Here is a 22,193-nt window from a genome sequence, read left to right as displayed (position 1 = left end):
TCTGTGACTGTCAAAGAAGTAGCTGTATTTGAACAAGAGTGGGTAACCTCTGATCATAGCACCGGTGTTTGTTACTACCTGAATGATGAACTTTCGCATTTCTGTATTGGGCATAGTGGCGAAGATGATGTGGCTCCATTCATTTATCCTCCTAGGCTCCCGACCTAATGCCTTGTAACATTTTTTTTCCTTTGGAATACATTAAGAACCATGTTTCTGTACTGCCAAGAACACTGGAACAGTTCAGAGAATGCACCTGTGCTGCTTTGTTGACCTTTCACAGGATTTTGCTACAAAACATTTGGAATTAACTTGACTACCACTAGAATGTGTCATGTGACCACAGGGGTAGTCATAGAACACTTGTAGAGTGCAAAATGCAAACTTGGTGAGTTACAGTTCTGTTCATGCATCTGTCATACAATGATCAGCCAGAACGTTATGACTACTGACCTACTATTGATAAAAACCCATCCTGTTGATAATAGAGGCCGCTTGGGAGGAATGCCTGCTAGTCGTGCTTGTAGTATCAGTGGGTGTGCTGTTCGTGTGTAGAATGGGTAAGGCACATGGTCTATCAGAGTTTGACTGAGGATAGATTGTGATGGCCCAGACGCTTGGCACGAGCATTTCAGAAACTGTATGACTTTTCAAGTGTTCAAGAAGTGCTGTTGTGAGTGTCTTCAACAAATGGTAGAACCAAGGTGAAACCATGTCCAGATGTTGTGGTGTTGGACAGCAACCCCTCATTCTAGATGTCGGATGTCCTAGGCTGGGCAGGCTGGCTGAAACAGGATTGGTGGCGAACTGTAGTGTAACTAACATCCAACTTTAATGTTGAGCAAAGTACAAATGTGTATGAACACATGGTGCATTGAACACTCCTACCAATGTGCCTCTGCGGCCAATGACCTGTATATGTGCCAATGTTAACACAACAACATCGGCAACTACGACTAAAGTGGGCACATGACCATCAGTAGTGGACGTTGGTGCAGTGGCAGAGCATTGCGTGGTCTCATGAATCGTGATAACTTCATCATGCCAGTGGGAGGATGCAAATCCATCGTCTTACAGGGGAACAGTGCCTTGACAACTGTATTGCAGGATGGAGACAAGCTGGTGATGGCTCCGGGCAGGATAACGAGAGGATCTTTCATACAGGATGACCCCATTTTTTCAATAGACTATTTGCATTATTGTCAGCTTCTTGAGACCTTACTACTTTTCCATATACTTCCTGAGGCAATGTATTACTTGCCCCAAATGTTGTAAATGAAACTACTGTTAGTTGACTATAGAGGCATTTTTCATGCCAGATAAACTGTCAATTGACCACTATACCATTGTGAAAAAGTGAACTACTAGTTATTATTGCTTCAGTATTGTCTGGTTTGTGGCTCAGTTCACGGCTTCATTTTTTTGCTTGTTGCTGCAAATTGTTATGTCTGGATCTCTGAAGAATAACTGGTAAGTTAAAGCCAGAGGTTATGAGTGTTAAATCTAGATTGTAATTTTAATCTGTGGAAGCAACACAGGAAATAATAAAATATAGCAGTGTACTAATTTTGAAATTAGTTTGTGTCATGTGCAATAATTTTATGTGCTGCATTGACCCAGAGGATAGATCATGCATGTCTATACTGTGTATCCTAGATAGTTGTTGAACTCTGGAGTAAGAATAATTTGTTAACTTTTTACGTATTTATGATATCTATTCAGTGTCACACGCAATATTTGTCAAAAAATACCTCCATCTACTGAGGAGAGTGACAACAAGAATGGTTATTTTCATTGTATCTGTGATCTGTGTATTTCATTTCATAGGGATCACTGGAGACCAAGGAATACATTTTGAGTGAAGTCACGAAAGGCTTGGGTCTTAGTTCTGATCGTTTATGTGTTGTGGCTGCTCTTCTGGGAAATTATTTGTTGCCTGAACAAGATCTATTAGAATTCTACCATAGACTAGGGTTGGTGCAAAGCTTGGGAAAGGTAAGATATGATTGCAGTATGATAAAAATGATTAAAATTTTGTGTGTATAATGCATAGATATAGATGTTCTTGCTGTTTTTGCAGTAATGCTACTCCTGATAAGTGTAGTTACCAACATATTCATTTATTGTTTTTCATTAGGATCAAATGGTTATAAAGTTATGTACACTGTGTGGTAGAAAGCCTGTCATCTAGTATTCAAAATTGCCAGCCAAATGGCTAATTCTGTGTAGGATCGTCTTGTATTATTACTGCAGTGTTTAAGCTCTGGAGAAGACTTTTACAAATAATTTGGGTATGGCAATAGTGGAATGACTTTCTTTTCTTTGTGAAGTATAGGGAACAGTTGTTGCTAGGATTTTCAAGTAACAGATCTGGCATGACAGTTATGCTGTGATTCATCCCAAAGATGTTTAATAGGGTTAAATTTGGGTTTTTGAGCAGGTCAGTTCAGCAAATCTACCTACTTTTTTTGAATCACAGGTCAACAGCATGTTCACTACCAGACAGAAGTATTAGCATGCTGATACAGAAGAAAGGCAATTTCAGACATATTTCTTAGTGTGAGAAGCATGGAACTGTGGAAAATGTTTTCAAATAAGTGTGTTCACTTTGCTGTTAAAACTGATAGTGCAACTCAAAACTAGAAAGAACAGACCGTGTTAACACCCCCATCAAATTTCATTGCTGCTACCACATTATCAAGCAAATATTCTGGGCTAGGCATCTTACATGATACATCCCTCATGGGTGGCACAGCAATTAAAAGAAGAAAGTGTGTCTGTTTATATTAATATTGAAATCCATATTGAGACACACACACACACACACACACACACACACACACACACACACACACACACACATGGGACAAGTCCCAGGAAAGCACCTGAACCAAGTTGCCTTTCCCCCTGTCAAATCTCATTAAAAACGTTTCCCACATCTCATCTCTCATAGCTACCCCTCACACATGTCTACACCACACAATCATATAAGGTGGCTATCTTTCCACTTGGGAAAACATAAAATAAGAAACATGTTTCAAAAAACATTATTTTATTTTTAATATTTTAGTAAAATGAAATATAATCTTAAGGTTACTTTCTTGATGTAACCATACTTGAAACGGCTGTCTGATCCTACATCGTTCTACGTAACAAGTACTGCATATTACCAGAGGTAAATTGTAATGAAATACTAAGACAGTCTTCTTGTGTTTGGAATAAAATGATTGGAAGTTAGTTAATTTATAGCAATACATAATGCCACAAAAATAAAATAATATCTTAAACAAATTTTTAAGATTAAGGGAGAAAAACAAAAATTCAAAGTTAGCAAAGTATGAATATCTATATTAATACATGAAGTGTTGATAAATATGCTTAGTGAGCTAAATTTTTGTCTTTCTTAAATGACTTTTCCCTTGTTATTGTTGAAAAATCTATATTCCATGCTTTTTGTTGTATATTGATAATATTAGCAAACATGATAACCAGTACTGACACACTTTAGAATTTATTAGGTAGTTTTTTTATTATTTTTAGCTTGGGGAAAAAAAGTATGATCAAGTTTTGCAGCAGTCACACTTACAGTTAAATACCTCATGGCAGCTATACATCTACATTTTACTGAAAACAGTCCTACGAAGTCTTGTGTATCAGACAATTTAAATATTTGTATTTTAAATGACATTCTAACCAAAGTTAGCTGTTTGGAGGAGAAGTGTCATCAGGAAATGTCATTGTAAACTTCAGTGCTTCATTTTGCAAGAATTTTGTCACATGTGGTAGATACGGATAAAAGTTGTGTTGCTTAGTATGCACCTGTAACTTACTTCATTTCTTGAAACTGTATATTTAGCTAGGAATAATGTTAATCAATGCTTAAAGGAGAAGAGAGGTGCCAGTCAAGTTGTTGTCTGTCAACCTCTTGTGCTAGCAGAAAGTCACTTCTGTATGGTTTTTATTTATTTGTCAGGAAATTTACACTCAACACCCTGTCTTTCACAGGTTTTGAAAGCTTCAGGGGTTTGTTGAATGACTTTTGATGCTAGTTATTCCTGGCAGCACCATTCCTGTGAGGTCATATGTTGCTGCACTGCCTGTACTCTCACATTACTGGTCCTAGATGCTATATTGATTGTTTCTAGTATTTTGCACTGAACTACTAAATGGGTAACAATACTATAGAATTATCTTTTTTAGACGTATTGCTAAACTGGTTTATTACATTTCTTACTTGTGAGAATCATTTGGAGAGCCTGAAGGGTGTCAACAAATCTTTTAAGTACGTAGATGGAGTCATACCTCTCAGTCTAATGTGTGTGTCTGTATAGTTACCATGGAGGTACTCTCGGAACAAGATCTCAAATCTTAGCACAGCAGTATGCTGTGATTCAAAAATCAGTATATGCACTCAACTCTTTTGAAAGATGGGGCTGTTTCTTGTTTAGCACCTACAGTGCCTTTAAGGACTAAATGTGAACTGTTTTTGGCACTTTTGGGGTGTTGTGAGTGAGCTTTCATTTATCCCAACATACACGATAGCAGAAAGTGAACCCTCATACAACAGATCAATATAAGGTGGTAGTACACGCGCGCGCGCGCGCAAACACACACACACACACACACACACACACACACACACACACACACACATTAGACTGCACAGTGCAGATCTAGAACATAATATGGGGACACCATGAAACACAGTAAAAATCTATTATTGAACACTGTGTGAAGTGTTGGCAGAAGTGCCAACACCGTGTTGCTAGAGGAGGCCGAAATGCACTCGTTTAATTACACGCAGACTGGCGTGAGGTCTGGAACAGGACAATGTCTTGAGAATTTCAAATAAAGTACGTAGATGATGTAATACTTAACTTTAATCCATAATTGGTGTACATCGCTCTTGACGGTACAGGTTTTATAATAAGCTCAATCTAACTGGTAATGGAGCCTTGCTAGGTCGTAGCAAATGACGTAGCTGAAGGCTATGCTAACTATCGTCTCGGCAAATGAGAGCGTAATTTGTCAGTGAACCACTGCTATGAACGTCGGCTGTACAACTGTACAACTGGGGCGAGTGCCAGGACGTCTCTCTAGACCTGCCGTGTGGTGGCGCTCGGTCTGCTATCACTGACAGTGGCGACACGCGGGTCCACCGTATACTAATGGACCGCGGCCGATTTAAAGGCTACCACCTAGCAAGTGTGGTGTCTGGCGGTGACACCACACTGTGTACACAAGGAATACTCAGCTTATGTTGTAGCTTGAGGCATGGAACTTGTTGAAATTTTTCTCCTAACTAGTCCTAACACAGTTAAGGTGAACTAACCAACCTAATCAGTTCTAAAAGACTGCTCTTCTTTTTTTTTTCTTTTTTTTTTTTTTCTCTCCAGCTAATAGAGCTGTCTGCCATTCTGTAAGCAGGGACTGGCTACTACGACAGCTACTGTTTATGGGCATTGGCAGCTGTGAGCGGTGCAACTGATGAGATGCAATAGGGAATGGCTGAACTGCATGAACTGTGCCGTTGCACAGAAATGCAATGATCCCTCCCTCCCCTCCCTCGTGTATGTGTTTGTGAAGTAAGTCTAGTACTGTGTTGCTTATTTGTGACTGCCCTACATGCCCAGAGATTTCATTCAGTGGTGAGGAATTTTTTTTGCTGTGTTTGAGAATTGTGTCTGTATCTATGTTTGCTGGGTAATGATGGTGGACCATGACATTGTGGTCAGCATGTGTAGAATGTGTCCTGTTAGGTTTTAGACACACACGAAACCCAGGTGTCTGTGCATACAGCTATACAGCTAGATAACTAACAGCAGAAAGGGGGAGGGTAGAGAGAGAGAGAGAGAGAGAGAGAGAGTAAAATTACACTTCAGACACTGGACGAAAACAACTAACCAATAGATGTAGCCACATGCAATGTACTTGTTAAGTGATAAATATGTATGTGAAGGGAATTACTTCAAAATAACTTCAAGGATCAATGAATAAATGTTTTACACAACACGCACATCTTAAGGTTTTTGTCAGTTTCATCATTTTCCCAATATGACTATGATAATGCAGGTGACAGGCTACACAACCAGAACAAATGAATGTACTTCAGACTATATGAACTAGTAATAAAGGTAGGAAAAATCACAATTGTAACAATGAAAAAGCTGAGGCTTACTTTTTAAACTGTGAATTGCAAGAAAAAAAGTGTGTGTGTGTGTGTGTGTGTGTGTGTGTGTGTGTGTAGGGGTGGGGGGGTGGGGGCGGGGGCGGGGGGCAGAACCTAATTTACTGATACGGTGGCCAGATATCGGGTTTAGATGTTTTGAATTCTTAAAATGAAGAGAAATACAAAATTATTAGATGTGGCACTGGACTGATATGTCAACTGGAGCTTTGTACAAAGCAGCAGGTCAGACAACCTAATAGAGCGAAGCTGGTCGGCCTAAAGCAGACACAGTCAAATACTTATGGGTTGGGTTTAGTCAGTGTATCAACAGAGTTGACTGACTGACAACCTTATTTTGACCAATATTGTTCTCAAACACACTACACTTCATACGCCAAAATAAAAGCCGTGACAGCTGGCAGTGCTACTGACAGTTTTCAGAAGTTACTGGTAGAAGGCTGCTGGTTGTACCCAAGCTACCAGTCTGAAAACAATATGTAGCCCAAGATATTTTTGTGTCAGTAAATGAAGAAAATAACACTATCAAAAGTAGAAAATTATGATGTTAAACTCACTGTGTTTAAAAAAAAATTTAAAAATTAAAAAAAAGTACAATACATCTTCTTTGTGTGATGTATTAAGAGGCCTTTACAAATACTGACGGGTTTTCGCCACTGAACATGCATGCAGCATAATTCAGAGTGTTTGGTCCTCTTAAAATGGTTCCATGAAATGACAAATGGGTGCATTCAATGAAGCAGATATATGTTGCAAGAGAAAGCACAAGTAGTCACTGCAGGTCAAGATTGAAGATTAAGTGCATCAAATATCTGGCTAGATTCATTTAAAAAAGTCATAAATTTAATTGGAGAAAGTGAGGCTGTTAAAAATTTGAAGAACAATACTTCGAGATGGCTGATGATGCAATAAAAATTTTCATTTCAGTGACATTGGGATATTTTACAATCTAATTTTCTTTCATTAAAAAGGGAAATATGTGACAGAGGCAAATTGAGCAAAGAAAAATTGACTGTACTGTTGTGTATAATATTGATGGAAATAAAGAGATGCCATCATTGGTAATTGCAAAGTGTAAACTGGGCTGCTGTAAGAACACAACCTTACACTCAAGCTTTAGTAGCAGTACCTGCAGAACTTTTTGGTAGATTACTTAATAGTTTAGAGGTCAAGACTGGAGCAGAGACAGAAAGATCATTCTTATTGATGCATCTAAGGCAACTTCTTTTATAAAAAATGTTAATGTCGTGTATACTGCTATCAGAACTGCATAAGTCACTTGCACCTCTAGGCCTGGGCATAATGAAATGTGTGAAAGGAAAATACAAAGTTACTGTTGCGCAGGGCTGAATTTCGTTCCTGCGAGACCAAGGTGGTAATGAAACTGAACATTTTATAGGCTAAACACTGTGCTATGACTCGACAAACAGCAGTGAGTTGTTTTGCAACTTCTGGCTTTGTTACACGAGTACTTGCATTTTTGACAGATTTCTGTAAAGAAGAATGGAAAGTAATTACAGATGTTTTTGGAAGTGAGACATTTCATAACTTACCTTTCACACACTAGTTGAGTGTAAGTGAAATGTGACACACTCTTGTGAATAAATTAGTATAAAGTAAATATCTACAGGTGCTGTCAGTGAGGATGATGATAAATGTGAAAAGGAAGCTTCACATGGTTTTCTGTAGTGTTGAAGGGACAAGATGCCATAAGGAGCTATTTTTCATTAGTTCAGACAGTTCTTGCAGCATCAATCGGCTGGAGTGACAACACGTGTCACTTCATTTTATTGAAAGGAAGAAACAAACTAATGTTGTTGTTTTGTTTTTTCATAGACCAAAAGATGTTATTTAAGAAGTTTTCTTTACCTTCCTTTATCATGTTTACCCTGTATCATTTGTCAAATAATATAACACTCAAATAAAAACTGTGTTGACTTCGTTTTGAATACGCTGTGTAAATCACAAGACAAAATGGTGATTTTACATTCAGCATAAAATTAAAAAGACGTTTTGAATTAACGATAAGCTACACTTTAATTTCCAGCACACTATAGCTTGTGTCTAATGAATATTTGTAATGTTTAAAAAGTTTGAAATTACATTGTGTGCACCCTTATAGTGTAAGTAAGGTAAATAACTACGAGGGCGGTTCAGAAAGTAACCTCCGATTGGGCACAGTGCGGGTTGTGGGGGGAGTAGCGACGCCATCTGTGCGTTCACGCACTCAACAGGTCAGTCGGCATCAAGCCGTGGTCGAGTGAACGTCGTACCTGCGCTAGTTTAGTTTTTGTGGCAGTTTGAAATGTGTGCTGCAATAGAAAACCCCACCAAATGTGAAGTGCGTGCTGTCATAAGGTTTTTTACAGCCAAAGGATATTCTGCAACAGCTATTCATCGTGAGCTTTGTGCCGTGTACAGACCAAGAGTTATGAGTGAAGGAGTTGTCCGTGAATGGGTACGTTTATTTAAAAGTGGACGAGAAAACGTTCATGATGAAGAGAGGAGTGGTAGACCATCATTGGTGACTGACGAACTCGTTCAGACAGTTGATGCAAAAGTTCGTGAAAATCGACGTTTCTCAATGTCGGAGTTGTCTACTGGTTTTCCACAGATTTCTAAGACTCTCTTGTACGAGATAGTGACAGCAAGATTGGGTTACCGTAAGTTCTGTGCACGATGGGTGCCCAAAATTCTTACCGACCACCACAAAACTCAAAGAATGGCCTCTGCATTAGACTTTCTGTCACGTTATGAGGACGAAGGAGAACCATTGTTAAACAGAATCGTGACCGGTGACGAAACCTGGATTAAGTACGTGAACCCTGAGACAAAAGAACAATCAAAGATGTGGGCACATTCAAATTCGCCTACCAAACCAAGAAAAGCCTCGCAAGATTTTTCTGCCAGAAAACTGATGGCAACGGTGTTTTGGGATGCCAAAGGGGTGTTGTTGGTTGAATTCATGGAATGTGGTACGACCATTAATCAAAACGTGTACTGTGAAACAATAAAAAAGTTACGACGGGCTATACAGAACAAACGCCGTGGTATGCTGACTTCCGGTATCGTTTTTTTGCACGATAACGCCCGTCCTCACTCTGCTCGCAGAACAACGGCCCTTCTTGAGTCCTTCAAGTGGGACGTTATCAACCATCCACCTTACAGCCCAGACCTGGCGCCAAGTGATTATCACCTCTTCATGCATTTGAAGAAATGGCTCGGGTCACAGCGGTTTGATGACGACGAAGAGCTCAAAGATGCGGTCACAGGCTGGCTCCAGGCACAAGCGGGTGATTTTTATGCAGAAGGAATTTCAAAGCTTGTGAAGAGATACGATAAGTGCCTCAATCACTATGGAGACTATGTAGAAAAATAGTGCAAAGATGTAGTTGTAAGATGTATATATTAAAATATTTTTATTTAACTTGGTGTACTTTTTTTAAATCAACCGGAGGTTACTTTCTGAACGGCCCTCGTATTTAGGGATAACACCATTCCAGGAAAAAATATTTAAGCCGCAAGACATTAGTCAAAGGAGCTTCACTGTAATCTGTACTGTTTGTGAAAAATTATTTGAATCAGTAACACACGTACGGAGATATTTATGTTTTGTTGTCATCTGACAGTATGATATGGTGGAGTTACAACTTTAAGGCGGAGAGGCCATAAATATATAAAACTATTCCCTGCTGTTTCGTCTTCGAGTGCAGCAGATAGCTTCAGAGGTAAGCCAACAGTAGCTGCCAGTTTCTCTCGGAAGATGTCTTCTGCAGTCTGAAACAAAATGTCTGGGAATAATTTTATATATCAACTACAACCTTTCAGCCCAGAAATTTTAAGTTGAGTCAACACTGGGTGTGAAAGTTTACATAGTGTGATATTGTGTCTAATGTCTTTGAAATCCAAGAACGTGGAATCTATAAGTTTGCATGTCTGTATGATTAATTCCTAGAACTGTTAATAAAGTGAATTATGGTAGCAGAACTTATCCAAAATTCCTTATAAAAGTGTTCACCACATTGCAAGTGAAACTAAAGAACAAATATGCTAATCCCCATAATAAGACACTGGAAAAATGGTGTTTAGAAGAATTCTGTTGGCACCTGGTAAAATTATTGTTTTATTGATGTACAGCCAGTTTCACAACCTGTGTATCAAGAAAACAATTATTTTACCAGCTGTCAGTGGAATTCTTCTTAACATCATGCTTTTCAACAGCTGTGGATGCCCAGAATATAAAATACTTGGTCTATATAAATAGTTCATTATAAATATCTAATTGTTCGGTCATTATAAATAACAGATTGTTAATCTCAATATGATATGTATTATTAGAGTTGATAAAGAATGGTAGCTGAACAGAATGGTAGCTGAACTACATTCAGTGAAACACAGATACTTGTAGACTTTGAATAATTCTTATTAATCATTTGTGGGAAATACATTGTTCCCAGATGTACCTGTACATCAGAATTTTTTGTGGAAAACTTATTGTGGTTGCCTATGATCAGCAGAGTCTTGGGAGTAATAGCATTTTCCCTTTGAACTTTTTCATTATGTGGTCATGTGTTTTGGTGTGATTTTGTTGCAGTTTATAAGCAGTATTCAATAATTAACATTAGAAGGCTAGCGGAACATCTGTAATAGTTACTTCTTCTGATAATCAACAAAGATAAGGTCATCTGTTAATAATATGTAAAAAATGCATTTCTTTGAATAGTGTGCTGTGAGTTCTGGAATGGCAGCAGCTGGAGATATTAAAATTACAACATTGCTGTAATGAAAATTCTGCATGAATGTTACAGAGGTAATGTAAAGTGATGTTACACGTGACGTTGATACGTAACAGAGTGCCAGCATCTTTAATATAGCGGTTGAGAGAACATGTACAATGAGATTGAAGAAAGAAGTTCAAACTCAAAGGAGTAGTACTAGTTATTTAGATGCGATTTTTGAAAGGTGTTGAAATTGCTTCTGAAATCTGCTGTGTTAAGCAATACTTCTCTTTAAAACTTACTGGACTGAGTGAAATATTTGATCATCTTGATTAATAGTAACTGTAACTTTCATTCCAGATTCCTGTTGATCCTTTAGTGAAGACAGTTGCAACCTATGTAAAGGGACTGCCATCAGTTGAGAACTTGGATACAATTGCAGCTCAGATTTTTGGTTCAACTACAGATCCTAGAGTTTCTAGATTCAAACAAAGTGTGCAGTACTATTTAAATGGAACAAAAGATGGGTTCTTAAGATACAGAACACAGGCAGCCCGTATGTATACTTAATCATGATAAAAATTAGCACTTTATGTTGTTTCGTGTAAGTCTTAAATTCCCATTTGAGTACTCATACATATTCTTTCTGGCAGTGCACAACCTTTAATGAGATCTTCCCATGTAACAGTTTATGGCACATCTTGAACTTTTTTAAATTTGTGACATCACCACCAATATGCAGTACTACTTCTGCATCTATTTATTTTATGCTGTGTATCCATCAATTTTGTGCGAAATTGGCGTGAAGAGCATATCGTTAGTAAAAACCAAATAAGAGATGATTGTAAAGTAGTTGGAATAGTCATAATTGATAACAGCTCTAGAACCTTGTCCCCTAATAGTGCTTATTGTTGTAGTTCCATCTAAGAATGCTGATTTTATCTCCCAAAGCTTAACTGTGTCCTAAACATGAAGATAACTTGTGCATTTGCTTTGGGAGCTGCAGACAGTGCTAGAGGTTCTTCGTTGCAGATCTTGGTTGGTGTCTTTTTTTTCCACCAATGATGATTGAGAGGTTAGGTGAACAATATGTGCCCTCAGTGCTGTTACTACTAATAAATCAAACAATGGAAAGTCCAGGATGGAATAACAACAGTATGGAAAGAATAGATTGCTACTCAGCACGTAGAGGAGGTGCTGAGTTGCAGGTGGGCACAATGAAAAAGAATACTATAATCCGTTCATTGTAAGAATAAACCTGATGTAAACAAACACAATGATTGGTCAGAAGCCGTTGCATACGTACACTGGTGGTGTTACACTCTTGGAAGTAGGTCCTACTTACGTATTAGATATATTGTCACTATGTTACGTTAAATGAAACTTTAAGATATTCAAATGTATTAACAGCCATCAACGTTTTTTGTAATCACGCTTTAGCTACATAGTTTTTATTTCAAAAATCGTGTACAGTCACAGCCTCTGCAGCACTGTGCTCTGGTTGCTGTGCTGTTAATTTGCAGTATAAAAATCGTTGAGGCTGCTTTCTGTTCCATAGTGAAACACGTGTGTGGAACACAGTTAAAAAGTGTCAAGAAATACTATTCTTAATGTTTTTCATAAATTTACGGAGATAATCGGCTTTGAAGTTTCCCCAGTGTTGTATATACTGCAGTTGAGACACATATGCACATTGATCTTGTAGCGCAGTAGGTAGCGTAATTGAATGATATATACAGGGTGTATATGCCTCGGGACAACTGGGAGATCCGGGAAAAACCCGGGAATTTTATCATCTGGAAGAAAACCGGGAAAAACCCAGGAATTTTTTAGAATTCCGGGAATTTTTCATTGTTTTAGTTTTCAGTTAAATTTTTTGAATTTTGACTGGTAAGAACCGATACTCTAACAAAGGATATTACTGTATCCCGCTACTGCAGAATAATACTTCAACAATAAAACATAAATGAGAGAAAAAATACGAAACTAACTCAAATTGCAAAGGAAGTGCGCCAAATACGATGACGACACACAGTGCTCGTGCAAGTGTCTGCCGACAGCAAAATGTGTCAAAGGCTGTAAGAAGACTATGAAATGCTTCATAACAACGAACTGCCTCCGATGAGTGTGAAGTCACAATTGTTTACATTGGATTCGTCTTAGAGTTACGAGCGGGCTCGTGCACATGCGCAGTTGAGTCGCGTTTGAGTTGTAGATTCTCCCGCTTCTGGCTACAGGAATGTGGCTGTTGGCTGTGCAAGCAGTCGCAGTAAGCATCTATATGCTACCAGCAAAAAAGGGGGCGCCAAATTCATATTCTTGAGGAAAAGAACTTGTTTCACAAATCGCCCAGCATCCAGCGCACGTTTATTTATCGATTATTCACATGATTTTGAAACGCTTCCCTGTTGGTTTTTGAACACATTTTAAGTTGATTTCTGAATGAATCATAAGTTGATTTTTTAATGTGTGATGTCTGTCAGGAGAATCCTCGTCGCATCTAGAAATGAACTTTCAGCAGACAAAAGGGGATGGCTCTATACGAGCTGAATGAAGTAAAGCCGAACGGATGAATGCCCATTGCTGTCTGATTGTGTGGTTGATTGGGTTTGTGGATGATCAGTGTTGTTATAATTACTAACAAAATGTATAGATTCAGACTACCAGAATGGAAATAAACGACTGACAGGAATAACAGGTGTGAAAGATCATGTATTATCTTCTTGGTGTATCCAAGAATATGAAATTTTGACAGAAAATTTTTGGCCTGATCGCTATACTAGTAAGGACCAGTTGCACAGCCCCGGCTAGCAGCCGCTTAAGTTCTATTTTGGAAGTAACGCAGATAACGTGTTGTACGAACACGTAATAGCGCCTAACCGGAAAATAATCGCAGGATAACTAAACCTGTGATTCTGGCAGGGTTAGTGAGGTTAATCGGCGAATAAATTTTGACAATGGCAGGAATAGCTACAGAATTGGTGATGACAAGATTGTTTGTTAGAACGAGGAAGGAGAAGAAACTGGGACATCACACAAATTATGGAAGAATAAGACTATTCCAAATTTATATAAAAATTTCGTAATACTAGTTTTCGATCTCATGCTTGAGAAACTGATGCGTATGAATGAAATGTGAAATTATTTCCTAACATAAAGCTTTTTGCTTGTAGTAGGCCTAATAGGCATTTATTTATTTATTTCATGTTCCGTAGATCCAGTAAATGAGTCAATCACAAGGATATGGAATGTGTCAAATTGTACAGGTTTCAATTTAAACTTACAATAAATGCAAGGGCAATTCAATGCCAAATTGTACATAGTTTAAGTAAGACATACTATAAATGCAGTAATAGATACAATATCAGCTAGATAACATAACAACCATTTAACAGAACAAGGAGCTTCAAATAAAGGTTAAAGATAAGAGCACAAAGTTAAATCAGATATTAGGCCTACAAGAGTAAATACAGGTGCAGCCAATTTGTTGTTACAAAAAGTGTGCTAATGCTCAAATGCACAATAAATTCAGTTGAACTACTTCTAGACACAATAAGTTTAGTGATGGTATACATTTTCTTTCAGATATTCATCCACAGTATAACAAGATTTCTGTGTCAGGTAATCTTTGAGAACTTGTTTAAATTTTGGCAGTTCTGTATGAACACATTTAACATGTAGCGGTAGAGCATTGAACAGCTTAATGCTGAAGTAGTAAACTCCTTTTTATACCAGAGTGAGACGTTTCATTTCGAAATTTAGATTGTTTTTGTTTCTGGTGTTATAGCCATGGAATTTACTGTTGTCTTGGTAGATAGAATAATTTTTGCACACAAAGGTCATCAAGGAAAAAATATACTGTGAGGCAGTTGTTAGGATACCTATCTTCCGAAACAAGTGCCTGCAAGAGTGTCTTTGGTGGACCCCACACATTATTCTGATTGCTTTTTTATGGTGAAAACTTTTTTTGTAAGTGGTTGGTTCCCCCAGAATATGATAGCATATGACATCAATGAGTGGAAGTAGCCAAAGTAGGCAACCTTAATGGTGTCAACTTCAGCCACTGAATAAATTACCGTAATGCAAATGTTGCTGAGCTAAGTTCTTTACAGAGATGAAGAATGTGACCTGACCAATTACATTTGCTGTCTATGTAAGCACCCAGGAATTTTGTATCTTCAACTTTATGTATTGGTTGATCTCTACATTTTATGTTAATTTCATCGAGATTACTTTGTGATCTATGGAACCTCATATAATGAGTTTTATCTGCATTGAGTGAGAGACCATTTGAGGAGAACCAATTTAAGATGTCATTAAAAACAGTATTTGTAGTTTGTTCAAGATCGTGATCAATCAAATCGTCAATTAGAATTGTGGTATCATCAGCAAACAGGGTAAATTTGCCGTTTGTCTCAGAACAAAGAGGAAGATCATTAATAAAGATGAGGAAAAGCAGTGGGCCCAAAACGGAGCCTTGAGGCACACCGCACGTTATCGTGCCCCATTCAGACGAGGCAGGGTCTCCAGAAGAGCCATTTAGCATTACAGTCTGCTTCCGATTCTGTAGACATGATTGTAGCCACAAGCCAACAGTACCACCTAAACCATAGTATTCTGCCTTTTTCCAAAGAATTTGGTGGTTTATACAGTCAAGGCTTTCGTAAGATCACAAAAATGCCCACTGGAGACATTTTTTTGTTAATGGCTTCCAAAACTTGGTTGCTGAAAGAGAATATTGCCTGTTCAGTACAAAGACCGGCACGAAAACCAAACTGATTTTTGCTTAAGATACTGCGGAAGTTGGGATGGTCTACAATCCTCCTGTGAATGAGTTTTTCAAGAATTTTCGAGAAGGTGGTTAATTGCGATATTGAGCGATAGTTTGTTACAATGCTTTTATCACCTTTTTTAAAGAGAGAAATCGCTGCAGCCAACTTTAGTCTGTCAGGGACAATCCCTTCTTCTAGGGATGTATTGTATATGTTGCATAAAACGGGACTAACAAATTTATAACAGTGTTTCAGTATTTTACTAGAAATATTGTCCACACCAGCAGAATTTTTATTTTTTAATGATCTAATTACTCTTATGACTTCGCTTACAGTAACTGGAGGTAAAGATAACTGTGGGATTCTGTTGCTAATAGCTTTCTGTAGGAGGGACAATGATTCTTCCATAGAACCATTACAGCCTGTCTTCTCTGCTGCTCTCAAAAAGTGGTTATTAAATATTTCTGCAACCAACTCAGGTTTCTTTACGATAATGTCCCCTGTTTTAATCTCTACCTGAGACATGTTCCCTGTTGTCCTGCCAGTTTCCCTCTTTATTACATTCTATATAGTTTTAATTTTATTTTCTGAGCTTTCAATTTCTGATTTTATGCACATACTTTTAGATTTATTTATAACCTTCTTGAGAATGCTACAGTAAAGTTTGTAGTGTTGTCGTTTCTTTGGACCATTACAAGTCCTGAGAGAACTGTATAACATCCTCTTTGTTCTACAAGATGTTATTATCCCTGTAGTGATCCAAGACTTCTTGGCATTGCCTATATGACTATTTCTAACCACTTTTTTTGGGAAAGATTGACTCAAATACAGACATGAATTCATTTAAAAATGAATTGTACTTTTTGTATACATCTGTTTCCTTTAAACTGGGCTCCAATCTATCTCTTTTAGGCTGTCATTGAATTTTTTAAGGCCCTGTTCATTTATTATCCTAAAAGATTTCCAAGAATGCTCGGAACTGTTGCACACACTGATGTAATTGAGCCTAAGCAATTGACCACCATGATCAGAAAGGCCAAGGATTGGATGTATAGTGATCTCATTGCATTTAGCCTTATCTATAAATATATTATCTATCAGACTTTTACTGTTGACAGTAACCCTAGTTGGGAAATCTACTATTGCCATCAGATTATAAGACTCCATTAAATGTACTAAATCAGCTTTACTATTGCTCTCATTTAGGAAATCAACATTAAAGTCACCAGTAATTAACAAGTTCTTGGACTTTGAGCACAGTTTGGATAATAAAGAATCTAATTGCTTAAGAAATACATTCAAATTCCCTGAGGGAGATCTATACAGTGCTAACACTACAGCCGTGAAGTCATTTACAGTAATCTCAACACCACATACTTCAATTTGTTGCTCTATACAATGGCTCTTTAAATCTAATGCATTGTAAGATATGTTGTTTTTTTACATAAATTACCACTCCACCTTTTTCCATGATGGTTCTAGAGTAATGTGCTGCCTGACAGTAACCTTTCAATATCTTTCACATGATGTTCACTAAAACATAATACATCAGTATCTTTTATTCCTTGTAGTTCCTCTAACAGAACAGTAATGTCATTTACTTTATTACCAAGTCCTCCCACATTTTGGTGAAAAATCGTCATTTCTTTGGAATTGGAGACAGATGTAAACTTTCGCCTAAAAAATTATCTGTAGCTACAGACACAGTACGTTCATATTGGCACTTCATGAATTATATTCTGTCTTGTTATAAAAATGGCCATTTGTGTCAAAACAGTCTCGTTTATTTGGTGCATGTTACAAAATTGCTGCAATATCAGAAAGGCCTATTTTGTTGTATCTAGCAGGCAGTGACAAAATAGATGTAATCAGTTTGAGAAACCACACCGATCTTGGGTATTATTTGTGTTAACAGCTTTTTCAGTATTAGATAATGACATTTAGATTTTTCATGTAGCAAAACGTTTGATGAACTTTGATGAGTTAATAGATTCTTTCACAGAAAGGAAAGCACGCCATGTAAAGCTGTAGCAAGATTAGAGAGAGAAGCTAAGGATTGAAGAAATGTGTAATTTCTTGCTTATCTCTTGTCTTTATTGGTTTCATGTATCCTATATTTAATTTTATATCACACAAAACAGCAAGTTATTAGCTAATAGGCAATAAAGAGTGCAAATTTTCTTTAGAGTTCTTGTTCTCCCGATTACAAATAATCCCATCTGCTATTAATTGCAAGATTTTTTTTTTTCCTTAAGAGGGGGCAGGCTGTCAAACCGGCCAACTGGAAGCGGGAGAGGAACTACAGGACATTTCAGTTACCACTGTCCTGAATATAGTTTGATGGCATCAATTACAAAATATACACATTTCAATTCCACAGAGCGAAATACAGTGACGTGCGGTACAAGAATGCTTTACGAAGAGGTGTGGCACTGCACTTTGCCACACTTAAGACCAAATAATATGCCCTCATTTCCTCGAACACATGTGTTTTATGTTTCTGACTTTTCAGAAAGATATGCGCTACAAGATGAACATATTTTTGAAAATGCGATTTTTTTTTTTTTTTTAAAGTATTGACCCCATTCGCAATTATTGTAGATCCGGGGCTGATCCGCAGAGCAGTCTGAGTTATAGTGGGTAGTCTCCATGTGACCCGTGTTTACATTTAATGATACTTCCGACACTATCTACTAGGTGGTGGTGGTGGTGGTGGTGGTGGTTAGTGTTTAACGTCCCGTCGACAACGAGGTCATTAGAGACGGAGCGCAAGCTCAGGTTAGGGAAGGATTGGGACGGAAATCGGCCGTGCCCTTTCAAAGGAACCATCCCGGCATTTGCCTGAAACGATTTAGGGAAATCACGGAAAACCTAAATCAGGATGGCCGGAGACGGGATTGAACCGTCGTCCTCCCGAATGCGAGTCCAGTGTGCTAACCACTGCGCCACCTCGCTCAGTATCTACTAGGTCATTTATATATATTGTGAAAAGCAATGGTCCCATAACACTGCCCTGTGGCACGCCAGAGGTTACTTTAACGTCTGTAGATGTCTCTCCATTGATAACAACATGCTGTGTTCTGTTCGCTAAAAACTCTTCTATCCAGCCACACAGCTGGTCTGATAATCCATAGGCTCTTACTTTGTTTATCAGGCGACAGTGCGGAACTGTATCGAATGCCTTCCAGAAGTCAAGGAAAATAGCATCTACCTGGGAGCCTGTATCTAATATTTTCTGGGTCTCATGAACAAATAAAGCGAGTTGGATCTCACATGATCGCTGTTTCCAGAGTCCATGTTGATTCCTACAGAGTAGATTCTGGGTTTCCAAAAATGACATGATATGCGAGCAAAAAACATGTTTTAAAATTCTACAACAGATCGATGTCGGAGATATAGGTCTATAGTTTTGCGCATCTGCTCGACGACCCTTCTTGAAGACTGGGGCTACCTGTGCTGTTTTCCAATCATTTGGAACCTTCCATTCCTCTAGAGACTTGCGGTACACGGCTGTTAGAAGGGGGGCAAGTTCTTTCGCGTACTCTGTGTAGAATCGAATTGGTATCCCGTCAGGTCCAGTGGACTTTCCTCTATTGAGTGATTCCAGTTGCTTTTCTATTCCTTGGACACTTATTTCGATGTCAGCCATTTTTTCGTTTGTGCGAGGATTTAGAGAAGGAACTGCAGTGCGGTCTTCCTCTGTGAAACAGCTTTGGAAAAAGGTGTTTAGTATTCCAGCTTTACGCGTCTCATCCTCTGTTTCAATGCCATCATCATCCCGGAGTGTCTGGATATGCTGTTTAGAGCCACTTACTGATTTAATGTAAGACCAGAACGTCCTAGGATTTTCTGTCAAGTTGGTACATAGAATTTTACTTTCGAATTCACTGAACGCTTCACGCATAGCCCCCCTTACGCTAACTTTGACATCGTTTACCTTCTGTTTGTCTGAGAGGTTTTGGCTGCGTTTACACTTGGAGTGAAGCTCTCTTTGCTTTCGCAGTAGTTGGGTTTTTCCCGTCCCTCACAGTTTTACTCGGCACGTACCTGTCTAAAACGCATTTTACGATTGCCTTGAACTTTTTTCCATAAACACTCAACATTGTCAGTGTCGGAACAGAAATTTTCATTTTGATCTGTTAGGTAGTCTGAAATCTGCCTTCTATTACTCTTGCTAAACAGATAAACCTTCCTCCCTTTTTTTATATTCCTATTAACTTCCATATTCAGGGATGCTGCAACAGCCTTATGATCACTGATTCCCTGTTCTGCACTTACAGAGTCGAAAAGTTCGGGTCTGTTTGTTATCAGCAGGTCCAAGATGTTATCTCCACAAGTCGGTTCTCTGTTTAATTGCTCGAGGTAATTTTCACATAGTGCACTAGGTATAATGTCACTCGATGCTCTGTCCCTACCACCCGTCCTAAACATCTGAGTGCCCCAGTCTATATCTGGTAAATTGAAATCTCCATCTAAGACTATAACATGCTGAGAAAATTTATGTGAAATGTATTCCAAATTTTCTCTCAGTTGTTCTGCCACTAATGCTGCTGAGTCGGGAGGTCGGTAAAAGGAGCCAACTATTAACCTAGCTCGGTTGTTGAGTGTAACCTCCACCCATAATAATTCACAGGAACTATCCACTTCTACTTCACTGCAGGATAAACTACTACTAACAGCGACAAACACGCCACCACCGGTTGCATGCAATCTATCCGTTCTGAACACTGTCTGTGCCTTTGTAAAAATTTCGGCAGAATTTATCTCTGGCTTCAGCCAGCTTTCTGTACCTATAACGATTTCAGCTTCGGTGCTTTCTATCAGCGCTTGAAGTTCCGGTACTTTACCAATGCAGCTTCGACAGTTTACAATTACAATACCGGTTGCTGCTTGGCCCCTGCATGTCCTGACTTTGCCCCGCATCCTTTATATGTGAAAACTTTGCTTTTATTGTAGCAACACTATGTATATTAATTTAAACTGTTAGCTTACCCTGTTTGTGTGTTCGTGCTACTTAACAGTGATGTTGCTGTTGGCTGACGAAATCATGTGTCCTATGCTCTGAATATCCGCTGCCATCGGCTGGCGAGATCACGTGACATGAGCTATGACTGGCTTACAAACGCGCATCACAATCCTGATTTCAATTATTCGGAAAGTGACATGCGGTATTTGGTGGAATTCCAATGTATTCTTTCGTAATACAAAAATATGCAGCGTACATGTTGCTGCACGTCAAAGAGATTTTCAAAACGTGTCTTTTTCCCTGAGTTCCGTTTTCTAAAGTGCCAGGAAATTCTACGCCTGTGTATAAAACCATAACCATTCAAAGGATTGATAAGGGAAAATATACTGTCATTTAACATGGAAAATGCGTGTTTTTACCCGGGAGAAAGTGTGTTTTTAACCGGGAAATCCGGGAAAAATCTTGGAATTTTTTTTCCTTGTCCACGTATACACCCCATATATAATACCGTTACTCGTGCATTGGTTCAAATCTCCCCAACATTATATTTATTTCTCCTTCAATTTGAAATACCTACATCTCGTAATTATAAAACTCATCTTTTTTTTTTTTTTTTTAGAGTAATGCACGTCTTCTTGTTTCTAATCACATATTGGATGCGAAATTCCTGTTTCCATTTCAAATACAAATTCTTAATTATCGATGTTTTATGAAACACTCCTCATAAAAGTTATTTAAATTAGTAAAACATAACAAGTTAATTTTTAAGGCAAAAATGAAAAACCAGATCCTCTTTATTTGGACTATGTCCATAGTTTTATACCGCAGAGATAGATAAGTATCATAGAAACATGAAAAACATAACAATTTAATTTTTAAGGCAAAAATGAAAAACCAGATCCTCTTTATTTGGACTATGTCCATAGTTTCATACCGCAGAGGTAGATAAGTATCGTAGAAACATGAAAAACATAACAATTTAATTTTTACGGCAAAAATGAAAAACCAGATCCTCTTTATTTGGATTATGTCCATAGTTTTATACTACAGAGGTAGATAAGTATTGTAGAAACATGAAAAACAATCATTTTCACAACATCAAGCACATCATATATATGCTGCATATTTACATTTGCTACAGTACCATTACAATATGAACCCAACAGAACTGATCTGGAGCCGAGTTGCGGGATTTGGCCCAAAAAGTAACAAGACTGTTAAGCTGTCAGATGTACTGGATCTAACACGTGCAGCTTTTTCACACGTCACTTCCGAACGCTGGTGGGATATAGAACGGCTCGTCATAAAAGAAGAAGAGAAAATGCTGCGCCTGATTGGCTTAATAGGTTCTGTTGTTGATGGGCATGTTATCAACGTAGCGGGTGACACTTCCAGAACTGAAATGTATTTCTCAGATTCGGATAAGGAAGGACCTAAGAGATTACCAGATGACTGACTGTAAATAATACTTTCAGTGGCTTCAATATTTAACTATACCGTAAAATCCTTCAATAATCTCTTACGTTACACACAGCTTATGCAGAAAAATT

At 38.1% G+C, this 22,193-nt stretch overlaps 1 protein-coding gene across 1 annotated transcript in view; it reads left to right on the top strand.

Annotated features, from left to right (window-relative positions):
- The window catches only part of LOC126471227 (constitutive coactivator of PPAR-gamma-like protein 1 homolog), a 211,639-nt gene that overhangs the window by 47,582 nt on the left and 141,864 nt on the right, over nt 1-22,193 (top strand). Inside the window, exons 6-7 of the mRNA XM_050099350.1 lie at nt 1,828-1,995; nt 11,266-11,461. Of these exons, the coding sequence (XP_049955307.1) occupies nt 1,828-1,995; nt 11,266-11,461 (364 nt within the window). The remainder of the gene's footprint in view (nt 1-1,827; nt 1,996-11,265; nt 11,462-22,193) is intronic.

This window comes from Schistocerca serialis, chromosome 3 (genome assembly GCF_023864345.2).
Source record: "Schistocerca serialis cubense isolate TAMUIC-IGC-003099 chromosome 3, iqSchSeri2.2, whole genome shotgun sequence".
NCBI lineage: Eukaryota > Metazoa > Arthropoda > Insecta > Orthoptera > Acrididae > Schistocerca > Schistocerca serialis.
This window is presented reverse-complemented; position numbering and strand designations above follow the sequence as displayed.